Source organism: Mustela nivalis, assembly GCF_964662115.1.
Source record: "Mustela nivalis genome assembly, chromosome: 16".
In the NCBI taxonomy this organism is placed as follows: Eukaryota; Metazoa; Chordata; class Mammalia; order Carnivora; family Mustelidae; genus Mustela; species Mustela nivalis.
In genome coordinates, this window is record NC_139035.1 from 21,353,706 (window position 1) to 21,374,652 (window position 20,947).

Sequence of the window (20,947 nt, forward strand, 5' to 3'; positions counted from 1 at the left end):
TAAACGCTGTGAATTTATTTTAGAAACACAGAGGTTAGAAACAGAAAACTCAAATTTATTATACACTCAATATTGTGCCCTATAACTAAGAATAAAAAATGAAAAATGCAAGACACAAATGCAGAGATAATTTTACCTTTACATGGAACTGTTTGAATTATGAGAAAAGAAAATTTTTATGACATGATGAATACTTAGGCTGGTTCTCTAAACATAGAAAAAGAAACAATCACAGAAGAGGAGTAAATATTTCCCAGACTTCACATTCAAGGTCTACTGAGGTTTGCCCACACTGACATGGCTGCAGTAATCTGTATTATTTGTGAGAACTTATTTTTCACAACATGGTCACAGTTCGAGTATTATTATAGGTTTGAGAGCAGGTGTCTTAAGACACCTGTGCTTCTGAGACAGGTAGGAGAGTCGAGATCCAGCTTCTGCCACTCACTAGCTTTGTGACTTTGGACACATTACCCATCCCTTTGATCTTCAGTTTCCTCATCTGTAAAATGGGGAAAATAATAGAGAAGAGAAGAGATTTGGATTGTATAGAATAAAGTGTGCAACTATGTATAAGTAAAGTATGTAAACTTTTTAAGTTTGTTGTGACCAATAAGAGAGGAAACACAGGAAAATGAAATGAAATGAAAATGGACCCACAGAATAAAATTTATTTTTTCTAGGCCTTTATTTTTAGAAGATCCTAACATTGAACTTCTAGACAGAGGACAAGTTCTGCGTTTAAAGAATGCACGAAGAGGTGACAAAGGGCGCTACCAGTGTGCTGCATCCAGTGGGGCTGGCAAACAAGCCAAGGATATCAAACTGACTGTCTATAGTAAGTGTGGTCTTCTTATGCTTTTTGTTATTATCAATTCTCACTATAAATTGAAATGGGAGGGGACACCTAGGTGGGTCAATCGGTTAAGTGTCCGCTTCTTTATTTTGGCTCAAGTCTTGATCTCAGGGTCATGAGATTGTGCACGCAGGTGTGTGTGCTCTCTCTCTCTCTTCCAAAAAAAAAAAAAAGTTGAAAAGAAGAATTTAATTTAAATTAACTTAATGTTAACTGTTCTTTTATTCAATGCTGAATAATTTGGAATGTTACTTACTTTAAAAGAAAGAGCCTGTCTTTTGTGTTTTAGACTAGAACATTGCATCCAGTTTTAATGCATTTTGTCACGGAGTAAGGATTTCTTTGAGAGTTCTGCTGATTTTCAGTTAATGTCGCTCAAGAGGGAAGGTATTTCTTAATTGATTAATAGGTAATAAACCAAATGTCTATATCTTTAAAAGGGTTAAAAGAAAAAAAAACCTCTAAAAAGAGTTGAGATGCACGAATTGAATGAAGCCAGTGGTATGCAAACCATTCAACTCTTCTCTTTTCCTACCATCTTGGCCTTTATTCTGACTACAAGAAGATATTTTAAATGCCTTATGTTTGTGTTGCTCTTCTCTCCCTGCTAAATCCCCACCAGAAGATTTAGCCCTCATTTCACTAAAAGTCCCAATATCCCCTGAGGAGGGTGAATTCCCATTTTTTCTTTTTTAAACACTTAAGAGTCATAAGAAGGCACAAGAACATTACATTTCAGGCACAAAGAATTACCCAATAGAAAGGAACAGAACTCAGTAGGCTGGTCATGCTTACTGTGGTTCTACTTATTGCACTAATTTCTGTCTCTCCAGAGTGCATGATACTCAAGAAATTTTAGATACTTTAAGAACCTCACCTCTTTACAGGATCTTCCCAATCCAAGCATCACCCAATCACTATTATATTGTCTGAGTTTATTTTCTTCATAGCACATATTACTGTCTGGTAAGTTACTGCTTAATTCTGGGTTTATTTACCTACTTGCTGTTTGTCTCCAAGGAAGCTAAACTTCACAAGAGCAGGGGGCCTTGTTTTTCTGGTTCCCTACTTTGATACATGGTAGTGCTCAAGAAATGTTTGCTGAATGAAAGAATGGTCTAGTGATACACTGTCTAATATGGTAACCACTAGCCACAGGAAGCTCTTGAGGCCTGGAAATGTGGCTAGTCCAAACTGACACAAGCTGTAAGTATAAAATATAGACCAGATATCAAAGACTTGATATGAAAATATAATATAAGATATCTAATTAATACTTTTATATTGATAAAAGTATTTTGTATGGTATTTTGTATATACTGGGCTAAGTTAAATACATTATAAAAACTAATTTCCTCTGTTTCTATTCAAATTTTTTAACAAGGTCACTAGAAAAACTTGTATTATATATATATGGTAAGCATTATATTTCTTTTTTTAATTTTAATTTTTTGTTTTACTTATTTTTATTTTTTTTTTTATTATGTTGAGTTAGCCAGCATATGGTACATCGTAAGTTTTTGTTGTAGTGTAGCATTATATTTCTACTGGATAGCACTGGTCTAGTCATTAATAAGAACTTGTGCTTCTGAGACAGGTAGGAGAGTTGAGATCCAGCTTCTGCCACTCACTAGCTTTGTGCCTTTGGACACATTACCCAGCCCTTTGATCTTCAGTTTCCTCATCTGTAAAATGGGGATAATAATAGCACCTACTTAATACTATTATTGTGAGGATCAAAAGCTAGATACCTTACTGGGTTACTTGGCTTATAGTAAGAGTTTAATAAATAATATTTGTTTTTCATTATTTACTTGGTGATTATATTGTCTTATTAGCTTGATTTTTATATAACTTCACTGAATTTGAAATTTCCCTTTTTTAATGTTAGTGTCTTTATATAAAGACTGAATAGCTCTCTTGAATCAAAGAGATTTTATTTAACGCATGCTTTTAAACCATTTCTATCTATAAATAGAAACCTTGGAAGAATTCAGTCAGGAAAAGACATGCCCTCCAAAAAAGAGTAACATTACTGAAAGATTGGCAATCCTGAATCCAAGTTAAACAAAAGTGTTATTGCTACTCCTGGCCTCCTACCAGGACCAGACATTTAAATAATAGGTGCAAATTTTCCCCTAGGCTTTTGAGTAGTCTTCTCTATGTTGTTGTATTATTGCCGGGGACTATGATGAATACATTTTGGTGATTCAGTGAGACACCTATTTCCATAGGACTTGGGTTCTTGTATTTCAGATCCTCTCATTAACTCTGTATGGTGCCCTCAAGCACCCAGAAGAGAGGGATCTACAGTGATTAAGTTTTGTAGGATTGTCTGAGATGAAAGGCATTATAACACTGTGAAGTTCTGAGCATTATCATTCAGGAATAGTGCATTTCCTTTCTCTGCAAGCTTGTCTGCACTTCCAAGTGGGTCATCTAAAGCTTATGTTATTTCACTTACGAAAGTGCTTTTATTCCTATGAGTGAATGAAACAGACACCATAATTAGACTAACTGTGAGGAATATTTATGTAGATTTCTGACTGAGAATGTGTTTCACACCACAGTTGATTGATTCATTTGTTTTCCTTATTTACGTATTAACATGAGGGCAGAACAGGTGATGTACTTGAAAGGCAGAAATGCATGTGGTGTCTGAATAAGGAAAGAAATGGAGAAAAAATGAGAGTGAAAAAGGAAGAGATGGTGGAGGAAAAGGAGGGGGAAAGATGTGAAAGAAGGAAGGAAATAAAAGAGCTTTTAATATCCTTTGGGGAGATTGTGTAAACTGACAGCTATTAGTTCTGAGGCAAAGATATTAAACTGAGGTCCATGTTTGAGTTTAGGACGTCTGAGATCCTCTCTCCAAAGTACAAAAGTCTTTGACTACATATGTGCAGTGCATTTTAATATGCAGTATGTTCATAACCTTTATCTAGAACAACTTACCTCAGACAGAAGTAAGGTCTTAGAAAAGCATATATGAATTAAATTGAAATAGGAAGTGACATTTATTTATGTGACAAATTTCAGCTGTAGATGGTGTGTTGTTCTGATGTCAATCAGAAATGTTCTTTGAAAAAAAAAGAAATGTTCTTTGAGTAATTTTTCTCAACTTCATTAAGGCAGATTTTTAAAAAATAGCTCCTTTTAGGTGCAATGATATCATGCCTTTGTAAAACAATCATGGAGAATAGGGACTTATTTAAACCTACATTCTTATTTTCATTAGTGTAGCATCTAACTAATTGCCAGCTGATTTAGGCAACTTGAGCCAGAAGTTTGATATGTGTTTCTAGATTAATATGTGACATAAGTAGCCTCAAAACCAAATTAGAATTTTAAATCTGAATAAAATGCTCTTCCTTAAGATTTCACAATGGTGGCTTGAATTTGTATTAATTAGTTATCTTGGATTTGGCAAACTTTTTTTTTTTTTTTTTTTTAATGTGATGTTTTCCTTTTTTTTTTTTTTTTTTTTTCCAAGATTTTTATTTATTTTATTTGACAGACAGAGATCACAGGTAGGCAGAGAGGCAGGCAGAGAGAGAGAGAAGGAAGCAGGCTCTCTGCTGAGCAGAGAGCCCGATGCGGGACTCGATCCCAGGACCCCGAGATCATGACCTGAGCCGAAGGCAGCGGCTTAACCCACTGAGCCACCCAGGCGCCCCTGGCAAACTTTTTTTATAAAGGGCAAGATAGTAAATATTTTGGATTTTGCAGACCATAAGACAAAATCAAGGATATTTTATCGGTACTTATATATCAAATAGAAATAAATTTCTACCTATTGTCTATTGATGAAATTCTTTTTTCTGGTAATTTAAAAAAATATAATTTTTTAATAGTACAAGCGTACTAATGAGAAGAATGGAATTCTTTTGGGAGGGGATGAATTTTAATTAATCGAAGGTCAGATTTGATTGCAAATAATCATCTGTTAATGTTGATCTGTAATGAAATCTTATGTATTTTACCTTGGAAAATGTCTTTTCATGCAGATATGTACTATAAAATACCAATATAAGATTGTGAACATACCATTTTAATTGACCATATCCATTGCTTCGAAGACATTTATAGAATTCTCTTGATAATTAATTTTTAGCATACCATACCACAGATTAAATAATTCCAATTGAAAGTTGGAATGTCCTTGAAAGTTGGAAAGATGGAAGGTCCTCATTGTCAGAGAGAACTGAACTTTGAATGTAGAAACTTCCTTTGTATTTGCATCAAGGTCTGACAAACATTGCTGAAACTGAAATTTGAGCACAAAAAATATATCCACAGTGAATTCCCTACAGGGAATGGAGATCTCGGTTTTTTTTACAGCATGGGAAATTTATAAAGCAGCTTGACATTAATTGTGATTGAAACAAAATGACACCTTAGTATAAGTTTTGCATTTACTTTTTAAATTTTTTTAAAAGATTGTATTTATTTATTTGACAGAGAGAGACACAGTGAGAGAGGGAACACAAGCAGGGGAGTGGGAGAGGGAGAAGCAGCAGGCTTCCCGTCCTCTGAGCAGAGAGCCCAATGTGGGGCTTGATCCCAAAACACTGGGATCATAACCTGAGCCTAAGGCAGAAGCTTAACCACTGAGCCAGGCACCCCTAAATTTTGCATTTAAATGCTGTTTTGGTCTAGTAATTTTAGGTTGAATTGTTAGGAAACATTATCAAGTTTATAGCAAAACTAATTTCCCAAATCATTCATTGGTATTCAAGAATAATGTTTGAGGACAATTCTTTTCATTCAGAAAAATTCAGACAATTCTTTTCATTCAGTCTCAGTCCTGAGCTCAAAAAATTAAAATATATTTACCACCATTAAGGCACTGAGTTGCTCTACAGTAGGAGGTAGGACAATCTTTATATTCAGTTTCTACTTATAGGAAAATTCATGGAACTGATGATGTTGAAGTCCATAAGGGAAGATAAAAGATCCCATGGATACTTCTGTTTATTAACATATGAATATTTTACACAGGGGGCTTGCTGATAAATAATGCAAGGAGTAGAGACTTTTAAAATCTTACATTTTTTAAAAAAATGTTATTTATTTATTTGGCAGAGAGACAGATGCGAGAGAGGAAACAGAAGCGGGGTAATGGGAGAGGGACCCTGATGTGGGGCTTGATCCCAGGACCCTGGGATTATGACCTGAGCCTAAGGCAGGCGCTTAATGACTGAGCCACCCAGACACCCCTAAAACCTTACCTTTTAATTAGCTTTGTAAATTTATCTAAGCCTTTTCTGCCCTACACATATTTTTACCACCATCAGTGGCACTACACCTTAGGAGATTCCACTTCAGGTTGTAATGAATTCGTGTTTTGTTTTTTAACTTCTTTGAAAATATTTTTGTCTGTAGTCATTCCATGCAGACTATTCTTAGAGACTAATTCTTCAGTTTCTTCAAACTTGGCCTTGATTCCTCAAACAAAAAGCAGTATCAGTAATATCTGCTGATTTGTCAGGAGCCAAGAATATTATTCAGAAAATTTGCCTTTAAAAATTAACTGTCAGGGCGCCTGGGTGGCTCAGTGGGTTAAGCCGCTGCCTTCGGCTCTGGTCATGATCTCAGAGTCCTGGGATCGAGTCCCGCATCGGGCTCTCTGCTCGGCGGGGAGCCTGCTTCCCTCTCTCTCTCTCTGCCTGCCTTTCTGCCTACTTGTGATCTCTGTCTGTCAAATAAATAAATAAAATCTTTAAAAAAAAAAATTAACTGTCAGTCTTGTTCCCAGCATTCTCTACTCTTCAAGCACTGATTCTTGTGGAAAGGCCCATAATCTTAAACAAAGATTTAAGATTTCTCTGGACACATTTCTGTGACTACTGACTGTAATCATTCCTGATTTTAATTAAATTACTATCGGTAAATGGCTTTTCTTGCTTGGCAAACATATGAACCACTGAGAAACTTATTTTGATTATAACCTCATTTTGACTTTTTGTTTTTGTGAAGAAGTTCTGTTATGAGTCAGTCCATTTTACATTTTCTGATTTTTCCTACTGTTGTTTTGAATTGGAAGTGATGTGACAAGTGCTTAGTCTAGTAGTGTTAGTGTATATTGTAATGTTTCAGAACAGCTATAGAATTATTACAACTAGAAAACAACAATGCTTTGCCAGTTGATTTAGAACATAATAATCCACACTGTGTCATGCTTTAAAAATGTGATGTGTTAAAGTCTTCTTTTCCTTCCTTCTTTTGATGTGAGAAGTATGCGCGGATAATAAAAATGAAATAAAATATCATGGCATGGTGATATGCATGGCAACTTGAAATTTTCTTGAGTTATAACTGTCACTTAAATTTATGGTGAGCTGAGCAGCAGTGAGAAGCAATAAAAATATGTATTTGCTATTTTTACAGCTACCCTAACTCAGTTATTAGAGAAAGAAAATAACCATAGACAATTTGTAAACAAATGAGTGTATCTATATCCCAATAAAATTTTATGGACACTTGTTTGAATTTCATATAATTTTCACATGTCACAAAATATTATTAGTATTATTTTGATTTTTTTCCCAACCATTTAAAAATGTAAAAACTATTTTTAGCTCAGCATCTCCATGCCTTGCCTGTGAACCATAGTTGGTTTCCCTGAGCTATATATTAAGCCACTTTATAAGAAAATTATTCCACCACTGTGTTCACTTCACAGTATAGTAGCTCTTTCCTTAAGTTATGTGTGACAAAAAAAAATATATATATATATATATGCAGGTGAGTGTTTGTCACTGTGAGCCAGTTCTAAGAATGATTATTAGAAAATATTAAGGTACTTTATTCAGCACCCAGCTCTATTTTCTAAAATCCTTTTCTACTAAAATGGGCCAGGACTTCCTAGAGTAATGATTAATCCTAAAGCTGGGGCAGGGACTAGACAAGATGAGCCTGCCACATGTAGTAGGGTCAGAAAGTACGAAAGTATCAAAATAGTCAAATGACATGGATATGTCAAAGGAACAGGAACCAAAGAAATAGTTTCCACTGCTCAAAACTGAAACAATTTGAACAACAAATTAAATAAAGTAGTATTAGATTATAACCCAAAGTATAAAATAAATTTCCATGAGTTCATATGATATAAATAAATTGTTGAATAAGTGAATAAATTGAGGAGGAGAAACAAAATTATAGAGAATAATTTCAAATAAATTATGTACGTATCCTCTCAAGAAGTAGAACATAACTCCCCACCCCATATGTATGGGCTCGAAAGAGTGATTCCTTCCCCCAAAAAGGGGAAAAGGAGAGCACTTTACAGTGAAGAAACCTAGCAAAAGCTACTGCAACCAGATTACCAGTCGAGGTTAACATCATCATGAGAAGTCATCCTGATAATGTGTGCCTTTGATCTGATCGGATGAGAAAGTTATTTTACCTCTGTGATTGTCCTCCTAAAACAAATAACCCTAGCCCAGCCATAAGGAACACATTCTATAACATATCTTATTCTAAAATCAGGGTTTAATAAGATAATATTAAGGCGCTCCCAATTCGGGCACATGCCACTGAATTTCTTTTAACCTTTCGCAATTATAGCACAATCCTGGAATGACCACAGTCAGAAGTTGTAGCAGGGACTGAGCCGCTTGAGTTGTTTTTCCAAGAGCAGAGTTCTCATATGGTGTGAGTGGCCAGGAAAGTGGTTGCTGAATTATGGAAGATACACATGTAGCCAATTAGATGAATAAAGTTGAGTGAATGAACTCTTGGAAGCTAAAACAAACAAACAAAACCCTAAGAAAACCCGACAACAACAAAACAAAACCCAGTAAAAAGCAAAAGTTAAAGCTTCCACAGCTATTTCCAGTAGCTGGTTCTGAAGAACCTTTTTGTACTTAGACCTTTGGGTACTTTGTGGGAAGACGGCATGCAGTGGTCCCACATCTGACATTTTTGTTCCCTTGGGCTGATGTCAAACATATCCTATCGGCTTTAAGTGGGGTTATGTTTGGTTATGTTTTGTTTTGCTTTGTTTGTTAAACATAACTTTCTTAGTTACTGTCTTATGGTCTATTGGACTTAAATGAACCCCTGAAACTGAAACTCTGACTTTTTGCTTTAACTGAAACCTGAAACCCAAGAGGAAGGTGATAAAGATTGAAAAGACAGGCAATTTATTATCCGTAGATTCATTGACCTCCTAATTGTCTTTAATTCCTAAATATTTTAAATGCATTGTTTAAACATCTGCAGCATACAAGAATTTAATGCGGATGCTAAGGCTTAGAAAACTTGTTTCTGTTCTGAAATCCTTTACAGTTCCACCTAGTATTAAAGGAGGGAATGTCACCACAGAAATTTCAGCATTGATCAACAGCATAATTAAACTGGAATGTGAAACGCGGGGACTGCCGATGCCTGCCATTGCTTGGCATAGGGATGGCCAGCCAGTCATTCCCAGCTCCCAAGCACTTTATATTGATAAAGGACAATTTCTTCATATCCCTCGAGCACAGGTCTCTGATTCAGCAACATATACATGTCATGCCACCAATGTTGCTGGAACTGCTGAAAAATCATTCCATGTGGATGTCTATGGTAAGGAGAAAATATATGATTTCACCATATGACTTTCTGTCTATGCTTTTTAATACGCCAACGTCTAATTCACTCACTAATAATATCCTAGAAGGCTTCATTATTTTCAAAATGCATGGATAGGAATTGACAGAATTGTCCCATGATTTAGAAAAATAGTTTAAAAAGCTACAGTTAACAAGAAGTGGCCCATTCATTTGCCAACCCTTTGCCCATGGCACAGGGGGCATCTAGACCATTTGGTTTTTATGAAGAAGGCAAAGTAGTTGTTAGGACTAAGATCCTTCTCTACTATTTCCCCTTTGTAAGCCAGACACGGTACAAAGTATCCCACAATATTTAGGATAGCTGCCCATCAACTAACCCAAGAAATTCGTTCCTTAATAGCCTTGAAGGAGACAGACATGTAGCTAGTTTCTATGGTCAAATTACATGAAGACAAAATCCCCTTTATTTCATTAGGATTTCAAAGATGCCTGAAATATTACTTTTTTCTACCTAGTTCCTCCAATGATTGAAGGTGACTTGGCTGTGCCTCTGAATAAGCAAGTGGTAATTGCTCATTCGCTGACCCTAGAGTGTAAAGCTACGGGGAACCCTCCTCCAGTCCTCACCTGGTTAAAAGATGGTGTACCTGTGAAACCCAGTGACAACATCCGTATAGAAGCTGGTGGGAAGAAACTAGAAATCAGGAGTGCCCTAGAAGCTGATCGGGGACAGTATGTATGTGTGGCTACCAGTGTGGCAGGAGAAAAGGAAATCAAATACGAAGTTGATGTCTTAGGTAAATAAGGATGCCACCTTCTGGATTCCAGGTTCACAGCAAAACCTGACCATTTTATTAAATGCTTTTTTGGTTGTAGAACAATAAAAACAGTCTTAGAGAAGGTTCAGTTATCTGTTCAACTCTGGACTGCACATTACTAAGTGGTGGATTTATTATCAGAATCCCAAGATCTAAGTACCCACATAAATATTCCACTGATTTTGATAGGTACACTTTGTATTTTTCAGTGCACCAATATGTTTTACATCTATGACAATATCTGATTGCAGTGAGTGAAAACATGGTCTTCTGTCTTGAGTACTATGCTATATCTAGTGCAGGAAATAGTCTCTGGGCCTTGGGAAGTCGTCTTGCAGTGTTTTTAGTCTCCGTTTCTCTGTAAATTGAAAGCTTTTTGAGCAGAGGTCCAATTTTTGAGGTTCTCTTCTTATTATTAAAATAAGCAACATAAAATATGAACCAACTTTATATTGAGACGGTAGCAGCAGTACCAATGTGCTAGATTAATTGAGAAAATTCCACAGCATGTCAAAGATACATTCATTGATCTTAGCAAGTGTGTATGATAAAATATATTTTCCATTTCAAATCCCTTTCGTGTATCAGATTCCTAGGATATTTGTCAGCCTTCTGAACTGCAACTTAGTATTGCTTAAACCACTGGTGTATTTTTTCTGGTGTACATACATTTCTTTCTATGTTACATCTCTGTTGTTTTCTAGTGCCACCAGCTATAGAAGGAGGAGACGAAACATCTTACTTCATTGTGATGATTAATAACTTATTGGAGCTAGATTGTCAAGTGACAGGCTCTCCCACACCAACTATCATGTAAGAGTTTTGGTATGTCTTCTAAATACCTCCCACTTCTTTATTTGAGCGTTTTAGGTCTATCTTGAAAAATTTCTGTGTCATTAAAAGGTGGCCATATAAAGTTACATTTTTCATGTTCCTCTTTTAAAAAGACATACTCTATACACAAGGCAAATTTTGCTTAATAATCACATCATCTTTCAATCTGTTCAACTAGAGGAATTCCATTTATCCTCCTAGAAGTGACATTTTCAGTTCATAGAGACAGACTAATAAGCAGTATCTGTCAGATCTTCTTGAGGCACACAATAAAAAGAAATGTACTGGACATTATTAGGAAAATAGAGGAAGCCACCATGCATACGTGTTTACCAGTTCTTTTTTCTCATTCTGTCGTTCACAAAGCATTTCGTGAATACTTACCTTCATTTCTAAGGTGCAAGACATGCAAAGGAACAGTTAGTCAACTAAAAGAATAAAATATGCTACTAAACAATTACAAAGTAAAATGGAAAATGATAACTCCTGTGAAATGTGAAAATATGCTCTATGATTTCAGGGTTTTATTTTGCAGCTATTTTAGGAATGTATTCTCTTTGCTGGTTAATGTTATTTAAACATTTGAAGTGAATACACTTTAGGGACACTTCCCTCTGTTTCTTCAACATAAATAAAAGAATGAAGGAAACGCAGAGCTACTGGGTTTCCAACACCATGCTAACTTCTGTGTTGGACCAGGTTGACTTTTTTCTTTCCCACATTATAGTTCATTTTACAGAGTGAGCAAACAGGGAATTAGGCAACTATGCAGTTGAGAATTTACATATCTATGTATGTGTAGAAACATTTAATATATCGATAAATCTAGTTCCTCTAAGATATGCACACACACACACACACATACACACACACACATATCTTTTAGGAACTAAGTTATTTAAAATACATCTCCAGACTTCTTTTTGCCTTGTTTCTATAGGTGGCTAAAGGATGGCCAGATAATTGATGAAAGGGATGGATTCAAGATTCTACTAAATGGACGCAAATTGGTTATTACCCAGGCTCAAGTATCAGATACAGGCCTTTATCGCTGTGTGGCGACAAACATCGCTGGTGACCACAGGAAGGAATTTGAAGTTACTATTCATGGTATGCTGAAGAAGGGACATGATCATTATATTTAAAATTAATTTATGCATTGTGTCATTATTTAACTCAGATGTTAGCTTAGGAATCTAGATAATTCTTGAGTTGTGGAAAGCAATATAAAGGATGTTAAAAAATAACAGATTAATCTTAAGGCGCTTTACTGACAGCGACTTAACCAAGAGATCTATGTAAATTAATATAAACACTTCAAATGTTAGGAAGTGTATTCTACAGAGAATTCTACTTAGGTTTGAGGAATGAAACCTAATTAGATAGAATAGGCAGGCAGTGAATTCCAAGTAAAGGGCTTGTGTCAGCTCTCCAGGGTTAACCAGAACAGGAGGGAGTGTGAATAAAGTCATTTCCAGAAATGGGGGCTAAGATGTTATGCAGGATCCAGGGTAGATAGGGGTATTCACAGAACTGGCACAGAAGACTCAGAACCATTAGTACGATGACAGAGACAACCCTTGGCCGGGGCATTATGTGTCTCGCTTGCCTGCCAATTGGGAAGGGAGGGGCAGCAATGAGAAACTGGGGAGCCCTTTAGAAGCTCTAGCAGAGGTTTCTATGAACATCAACATTTTCCCCCTCTGTCCATGCAGACTTTTTTTTTTTTTCTGCTTTTTCAATCCTGGGATTGAAATATAGCTAACCCTGTTTCTCAGTCTCAATTCCAATTGCTGAGGGAGGGAATCTGGCAGGTCCAGCTTAAATCATGTTCCCATTCTGTATTCAGTCAGCCTTGCTGGGGTCAAAGAGTCATGCAGTGTACATACAGGTAGAGGAAACCTACCCTGATTGAACGAGGTAGTTCTAGAGAAAGGGAGGATCAGAACAGATTGGGGAAACACACCAAAAGTTATAAGCGAAACATGTGGATTGTAGTTGCCATAAACACATCTTCTTTGGAGAACTAGAGATCCATACTTAAGAAAGGAAACTGTAAATTAAATGCATGGGATAAAATTATTTCATTGTTTCTTAAAATAAGAATTTTCCCTTTTCTAAATTTTAAAGTTTTGGGTTCTTGTATCCAGATTTTTAAGTACTTGATCCCACTGATTATGGTTTGTGTTCTCTGCCTCCCTCACTCTGTCCGTCCATTCCTTCCCACTCTCCTTCCTTCCTTCCTTTCTTAAATTTAGTTCCTCCAACAATCAAATCCTCAGGCCTTTCTGAGAGAGCCATAGTGAAATACAAGCCTATCACCTTGCAGTGCATCGCCAATGGCATTCCAAATCCATCCATCACATGGTTAAAAGATGGCCAACCTATTAACACTGCCCAAGGAAACCTTAAGGTAAGTATAAATATTGTTGAGCCCCAAATGTGAAATCTACACGGATCTTCCCAGAACTAACACATTCTTCTTTCTGAATTGAGATATTCCTGTTGGACAGGTGTTAGAGAAAATTTATCAAAATAATACGTTTTCCTTAGAGTTTTTTAGAGTTTATCTTAATATTTTGATTTGAAGAATGGAATTCATTAAAGACTAATAACATTAACAATGATAATTTTAATGTATTTGTTGATATTTTTATTATTTCAATTTATGCCTGTTTTAAATACTGAAAAGCTGGTGTCTTGTGGGTGAATGAATGGTGTTCATCATTACTGACTTGGAGTATCTCCAATATACCATAGGATAAGATTAAGATAAAATAGTATCTACATAAACCTAAGTGCAATAAGTCTTTAAAAAATCTTAACTAGTTTATAAGCTTTTTAAGATGGCAGAGATTCAGTCCGAATAAATTCACTTCTATACCCTTCAATCTGAGTATAATTCCTGGCATATAAATGTACCTCATTACATATTTCTGGATAGATAGATAGAGTGATTGATTTATTTCACACTTAGATAATCTAAATTATCCATTTAAAATTCTGAATCAATAGATTTTGCTACTAGGATCAAGATACTTGATTAATGCGGACTTGAATTTTGCTTGTAGTAAGTTTTCAGTAATGAAGAATGTGTTGAGTTCTTTCCCCAGTACAAATGATGGGTATCTGCTCATTTATTATTCCTATTCCAAATCCAATGGAACTAATCTTATACATTCATGTTAGTGAGAGATTCATTATGAAGCCTTAAAACATACAGCAGGGAGATAGTCATTTATTGCACCATCATATAGAAGTTTAATTGTAAGCTGTAATGAGTAACTTTAAGAGAAAATATGAAGTATAAGAACAGATAATGTGGAAAGACTTTAGGTATTAGGTAATTCATAGAGAAAGCCTTTGAGCAGATCTCTGAAGAATACATAGGAGGAGTTCAACAAGCGAATTAATGGAAGAAAACAGAGTAGGGTATTCCAGAGATCTGTGTGAGCAAACAGCTTAAAGTAAAGGAGCATGATACTTCCGGAGGACCTGACAGGAAGCCACTGGACTGAAGAACAGAGCAGGATGAGGTGGTATTAGAAGGGACAAGGGAGTAGAAGACATTTAAGTAATAATAATGGTTTTATTTTTACTTTAAACCAATGGGAGATCTTTGAAGAGCTTTAAGAGAGTAGTGACATAATCAGATTTTCATTTTAGATAGTTACTGGCCCCAATAAAGTAATGAAGACATTTAAAGTAGATATATGGGCGGGGATGGTCCAAAACAATACTGTAAGGAGATCCTGTACTCACCTCCTCCCACAGACACACCAAATCTACTGCCATGTACAGAACAGTTCCCTCTGAAAAAGATTTGAAAACTAGCCGAACTGTTCCTCCACAACAAAGGATAAAAGGGCAACATCAAGATGGAGAGAAGAGGCAGAGAAACAATCTTGCTAAAAACCATACCATACCAACTCGCTATAGGGAGGGATCTCACAAGTCTGCAGCTTCTCCCTGAGGAGCATGGGGTTCACTCCCTCTGTCAGGCATTACAACCCTTGGGACCTGTACTGGAGAGACAAGCCATAAAATGCCTGGCTTTGGAAACCAATGGAGCTTACATCCAAGAGACCCAAAGGACTGTCATGATCTGAGATACTACTTTTAAATGACTCACATGCAGACTTACTTACTCTGCGGCCTAGTCCAAAAATTTGAAAAGTGCCTAGACTAGACTATATGTGAAGGAGATTCATTTGTTAATTTTAAAGCATCTGCCAGAAGGACAGGGACCAATAGGGACTTTCTCCAGAACAGAGGTGCTGTCTGTCACCAGTTTTGCACTCTCCCTTCATCTTGCTAGTAAAAGCAGATGTGTGCAGACACAGTAAATTCCCACTGCCTTGCTAAAGTGGAGATGGGGAGGGTGGTGCTCTGTCTCCCAGCATTCTTCACCTGCCTTGCTAAAACTGCAGGCATGTCTCACCCCAGGTACTCTCCCACTGCCTCATTAAAGCTGACAGGCAAGCATGGCCCACACAAGGGACACCCCTTGAATGCCTGCACCCAGTAGTCCGAGGGGCTTATGTTGCAGGGCCCTATGGGACAATAACAATAATCAGAAAAGCCATTCTTGGGAAGCTACCACACCCAATGCATTGCACACAATAAACTGGAACACACCTGGTGGTGAAAAAGGCCCATCCGCTTGTCCTGGAACTTCAACATGAGAGACAGACTTCAGGTTTGCCACATATGTAAAGGCTATGAAGGCACTCTCAGGGAGCAAATGCAGGGAAACACCACCTTTGTGTCCCCCTTGGCCTTGCTAGCTCACTGGTACTTCCCAGCAAGGGGCATACACATTTTTGTATACTGTCACTGAGGGGTGACAGCATACCTCATTTTTGTATACCTCATTTTTGCAACTGTCACCAAGGGGACACCTCCAGATCCCCTGGTCTGAAGGGCAGCAGGGTTTACATCTACAGTCCTATGGGACTGTGTATAGTTGTGTACTTTTAAAGTGCTGCCTAGGGATCTGGCTTCTAGGCAGCATGAAACCAGGAGCTGACTGAGATCCCTTTCCTTGGAACACTGATAGGTCTTGGAATACCCTGAGTAACTGGAACCTGTCAAGAATAAATCAGGCTACTTAGGCAGTCACAAAGTCTAAAAGACAACCAAGAGCTAGGGCAGGGTTGAGCAATGAGGTTAATCTACACAAGGCCACTCCTTTAAGACTGGGAATAGCTATTTTGCCTAATACTTAGAGACTCAAGCAAAATGAGGAAACAGGAGTATGTTTCAAATGGAAAAACAGAACAAAACCTCAGAAAATGACCTTCATGAAATGGAAATAAGTAATCTACCTGATAAAGAGTTCAAAGTAATGATCATAAAGATGCTCACTAAACTCAGGAAAAGAACGTGTGAACATAATGAGAACTGCAACAAAAGATAGAAATATAAGAAAGTACCAAGCAGAAGTCACAGAGCTGAAGATACAATAATTAAACTGAAAAATACACTAGGCAGTTCAACAGCTGGTGAGATAAAGCAGAAGGACACATTGGTGACCTGGAAAACAGCAGTGGAACTCACTCAAACACAGCAGCAAAAAGAAAAGAATATATATATATATATATTTTAATGAAGATAGCTTAAGGGACCTGTGGGGCAACGTGAACTGGAATTACATTCACATTATATGGATTCCAGAAGTGGAAGAGAGAGAAAAAGGGGCAGAAAACACATTTCAAGAAATAATGGCTGAAAACCTCCCTAAACTGGGGAAGGAAACAGATATCCAGGTCTAGGAATCACAGAGAATTCTAAATAAGACAAATCCAAAGAGATCCACAGGAAGTGACATTATAATTAAAATGTAAAAAGTTAAAGATAAGAAAATCGTAAAAGCAGAAGAGAAAAGCCATCTGTTAGGTGCAAAGGAACCCTGCCCCCATAAGACTATCAACTGATTTTTCAGTAGAAATCTTGAAAGCCAGAAAGGAATAGCATGATATATTTGAAGTGCTGAAAGGGAAAAAAAAACTTCCAACCAAGAATATACTACCCCTCAAGGTTATTATTCAACTGAAGGAGACTAAAGAGATTTTTAGAGAAGTGAAAGGTAAAAGAATTCATCATCTCTAAACTGTCCCTACGAGAAATGTTAAAAGGACTTCTTAAGCTAAAAAAAAAACAAAACAAAACATATTAACTTGTAACAAGGAAACATATGAAAGTAAAAATGTTATCAGTAAAGGTAAAGGTAGTGGGTTAATTACTTATAAAGCCAGTATGAAGATAAAAATCAAAAACAGTAAAATAAACTATAACTACAATAAATAGTTTTGGGAGATGTAAAATATGACATCAAAAATAAAATATTGTGGGGGTCCAAAAATATGGAGTTTTAGAATGCATCCAAACTGAAGTTGCTATCAACATTAAAATGATCATCCTCTATGATTAAATGGAATTTACTCCAGGGATGTAAGTATGTTTCAACATTCACAAATCAACCAACGTAATACACCACATTAATGAAATGAAGGATAAAAATTACATGATCATCTCAATAGAAAAAGCATTTGACAAAAGTCAACATCCATTTATGGTAAAAACCCTCAACAAAGGGGGTATAGAGGAAACATAGCTCACCATAAGTAAGGCCATATATAACAGGCCCTCAGCTAATATCATATTCAGTGGTGAAAAACTGAAAGTTTTTACTCTAAGATCAAGTTCAAGACAAGTATTCCCACTCTCACCACTTTTATTGAACATAGTATTAGAAGTCTTATCAAGAGCAATTAGGCAAGAAAAAGAAATAAAAGTCATCCAAATTGAAAAGTATGTATTAAAAAAATCTTGCAGACTTCACCAAAAGAGTGTTAGAACTAATAAATGAAGTCAGCAAAGTTGTGAGGTACAAAATCAATATACAAAAAGTGGTTTCATTTCTATACATTAATAAGTTATCAGAAAGAGAAATTAAGAAAGTAGTCCATTTAAAATTGCATGAAAAAGAATAAAAAGAAATTTAACCAAGGAGGTGAAAGTGAAAGTCCTGTGCACTAGAAAATATAAGACTGTGATGAAAGAAATTGAAGAAGACACAAATAAATGGAACGTTATCCCATGACAATGGATTGGAAGAATTAATCTTGTTCTAATGTTCCTATCACCCAAAGCAATCTACAGATTTGGTGCAATTCCTATCAAAATTCTAGTGGCATTTTCCACAGAAGTAGAATGAACAATCCTAAAATTTGTATGGAACCACAAAAGTCCTCAAGTAGCCAAAGTGATCTTGAGAAAAAAAGCAAATCTGGAGGCATCATGCTGTTTTCAGACTGTATGACAAAGCTGTAGTAATCAAAAACAGTTTGGTATTTGCATAAAAACAGATACATAGATCTATGGAACAGAATAGAGAGCCCAGAAATAATCCTAGACATATATTGGTTGGTTAATTTATGACAAAGAAGTCAAGAATGCACAATGGGAAAATGATACTCTCTTCAATAAATGATGTTGCAAATATTGGACAGTCACAGGCAAAAAAATGAAATCAGAATGCTATCTTAAATGCTATGTAAAAATCAGCTCAAAATGGATTAGGGAGTTGAATGTAGAACCTGAAACTACAAAACTCCTCTAAGAAAATAAAGGTAATAAGCTTCCTGAAAACAGTCTTGGCATTGAATTTTTAGATCTGACTCCCAAATCAAAGACAACAAAGGCAAAAATAAACAAGTGGGACTACATCAATCCAAAAAGCTTCTGCACAAGAAAGGAAACCACCAACAAAATAAAGAGGCAACCTATTAAATGAAGGAAAAATTGTAAATCATATATCTGATAAGAGATTAATATTGAAAGTATGAAAAGAGCTCAACTTAATAGTAAAAACATGAGCAATCTGATTAAAAAATGGGCACAAGATATAACTAGACATTTTCCAAAGTCATATAATGTACAACAGGCACATGGACAAGTGTTTTATATCAGTAATTATCAGGGAAATGCATATTAAAGCCACGAGGCACCACATCCACCTGTTTGAAGACTGTTATCAAAGAGACAAGAAATAAGTGTTGGTAAGGATGTGGGGAAAAGGGAACCTTGGTGTGCTGTTGGTGGGAATTTACATAGTGCAGCCACTATGGAAAACAGTATGGAGAGTCCTCAAAAAATAAAAATCAGAGTCACCATTTGATTCAGCAATTCCATTTCTGGGTATTTATCCAAAGAATATGAAAAGCCTAACTCAAAAAAGACATACGCATCCACATGCTCATTGCAGCATTATTTATAATAGGACTTGCAAACAACCAAAGTGTTCATCAGTAGATGAATGGATAAAGATATCACATACACACACGAGAATACTATTCAGTCATTACAATAAAAGAATGAAGTCTCACCACTTGTGACAACAAGGATAGACCTTAAGGGATTATGCTAATTGATATGTCAGACAGAGAAAGATAAATACCATGTGATTTCACTTATATATGGAATCTAAAAAACAAAAGAAACAAAACTCATGGATACACATAGAACAGATTGCCAGAGGAGAAGGGAGTTGAGAGGTGGGCAAAATAGGTGAAGATGGTCAAAAGGTACAAACTCCCAGATATTAAGTAAATAAGTCATGGGGATATAATTACAACATAGGGACTATACTCAATAATACTATACTGCATACTTGAAAGTTAACAGGTGAGTAAGTCTTCTAAGTTCTCATCACAAGAAAAAAATGTGTTAACTTTGAAGACTAGACTTGTGGTGATCACTTTGCAGTGTGTACGAATATCAAATTAAGTTGTACACTTGAAACTAATACAATATATGCCAATTTTACCCCCAAAAATAAATTTAAAAATATAAAGAGTAGATATGTGGGAATCTGTTAGGACTTACTCATCTAGAAGAGAGAGGATATTGAAATTTGAACTCACATTCCAGCCATAAAGATGAGGATATATGGATATATTTGAGAACTATTGTTTCAATCATTAGAACTCAATGATAAGTTGCATACGAAAGTTGAGGGAGCAGGAAATATCAAGGAAAACTTGGGGAAACTAACCTATACAGATGTGTATCTTATGATGTCATTCAGTGAGACAGGAGACTTTGGAGGACAACTCATTTAGAGGCAAAAAAAACCTAGATTTAAGTTTTAGAGTTTGAGAGGTTAAGTTGACTTTGAAATAAAGTGGAGGTCAGGTCTCATGGATTATATGCTCCTGGTGCTCAAAGGAGAGTTCTGGCTGGAGATATTGACACATAGTGATATTTGAAAGCATAGACATGAAGGAGTTAATCTAAGGGAAGAGTAAAGAGTGAGAAAAAATAGAAGAGAGAACCGACTTCATCCAGAGTCTTAAAAAATTATGGCATTTAAAGGCCATGTGCAGAAGTCTAGAAGTGAATATTAATGTATGAATGTGCTGCTTAATGAGTTTAGTACACTGTGGCTGGAGAATAGGTCAAGTGGGAGTTTAGTATGGAGAGCAGATCATTTGGGGTCAGAATGTGGCAAGCCCGGAGAACTATGCTGAGTTCAGATTTCATTCTGGGTAAAGTGGGGAGCTATGAGTGAGCTTTGAAGGGGAACTGGTAAAAGGATCAAATTCGCATTTTAGACAAATTATTCTGGCAATGGTATATAAGATAGATTAACATTTGGGGGAGGTTGGAGACACTGGAATATAAATTAAGAAACTATTATAATCCCACAGTGGTTGTGAGAATGGAAAGTAGAGGGTCTGAAAAACTTAGAGTAGTATAACTAATAGGAGAGTCAGAGTGAGCTCTGAAATCAAGATGACTTGGAGAATAGTTGTGCTCTTAAACAATGTTGGAAACATGCAATGAAAGTAGGTCTGGAGATAGAAGGCAACAGTTAAAAG

At 36.2% G+C, this 20,947-nt stretch overlaps 1 protein-coding gene across 3 annotated transcripts in view; it reads left to right on the forward strand.

Moving 5' to 3' along the window:
- Positions 1-20,947, forward strand: part of HMCN1 (hemicentin 1) — a gene marked incomplete at its 5' end in the record, with an annotated part of 468,943 nt that overhangs the window by 273,919 nt on the left and 174,077 nt on the right. For all 3 annotated transcript variants that reach the window (XM_082702942.1, XM_082702943.1, XM_082702944.1), the window contains 6 exons: positions 684-838; positions 9,146-9,424; positions 9,927-10,208; positions 10,934-11,042; positions 12,004-12,173; positions 13,322-13,476. In XM_082702942.1, coding sequence (XP_082559068.1) covers positions 684-838; positions 9,146-9,424; positions 9,927-10,208; positions 10,934-11,042; positions 12,004-12,173; positions 13,322-13,476 — 1,150 coding nt within the window. The remainder of the gene's footprint in view (positions 1-683; positions 839-9,145; positions 9,425-9,926; positions 10,209-10,933; positions 11,043-12,003; positions 12,174-13,321; positions 13,477-20,947) is intronic.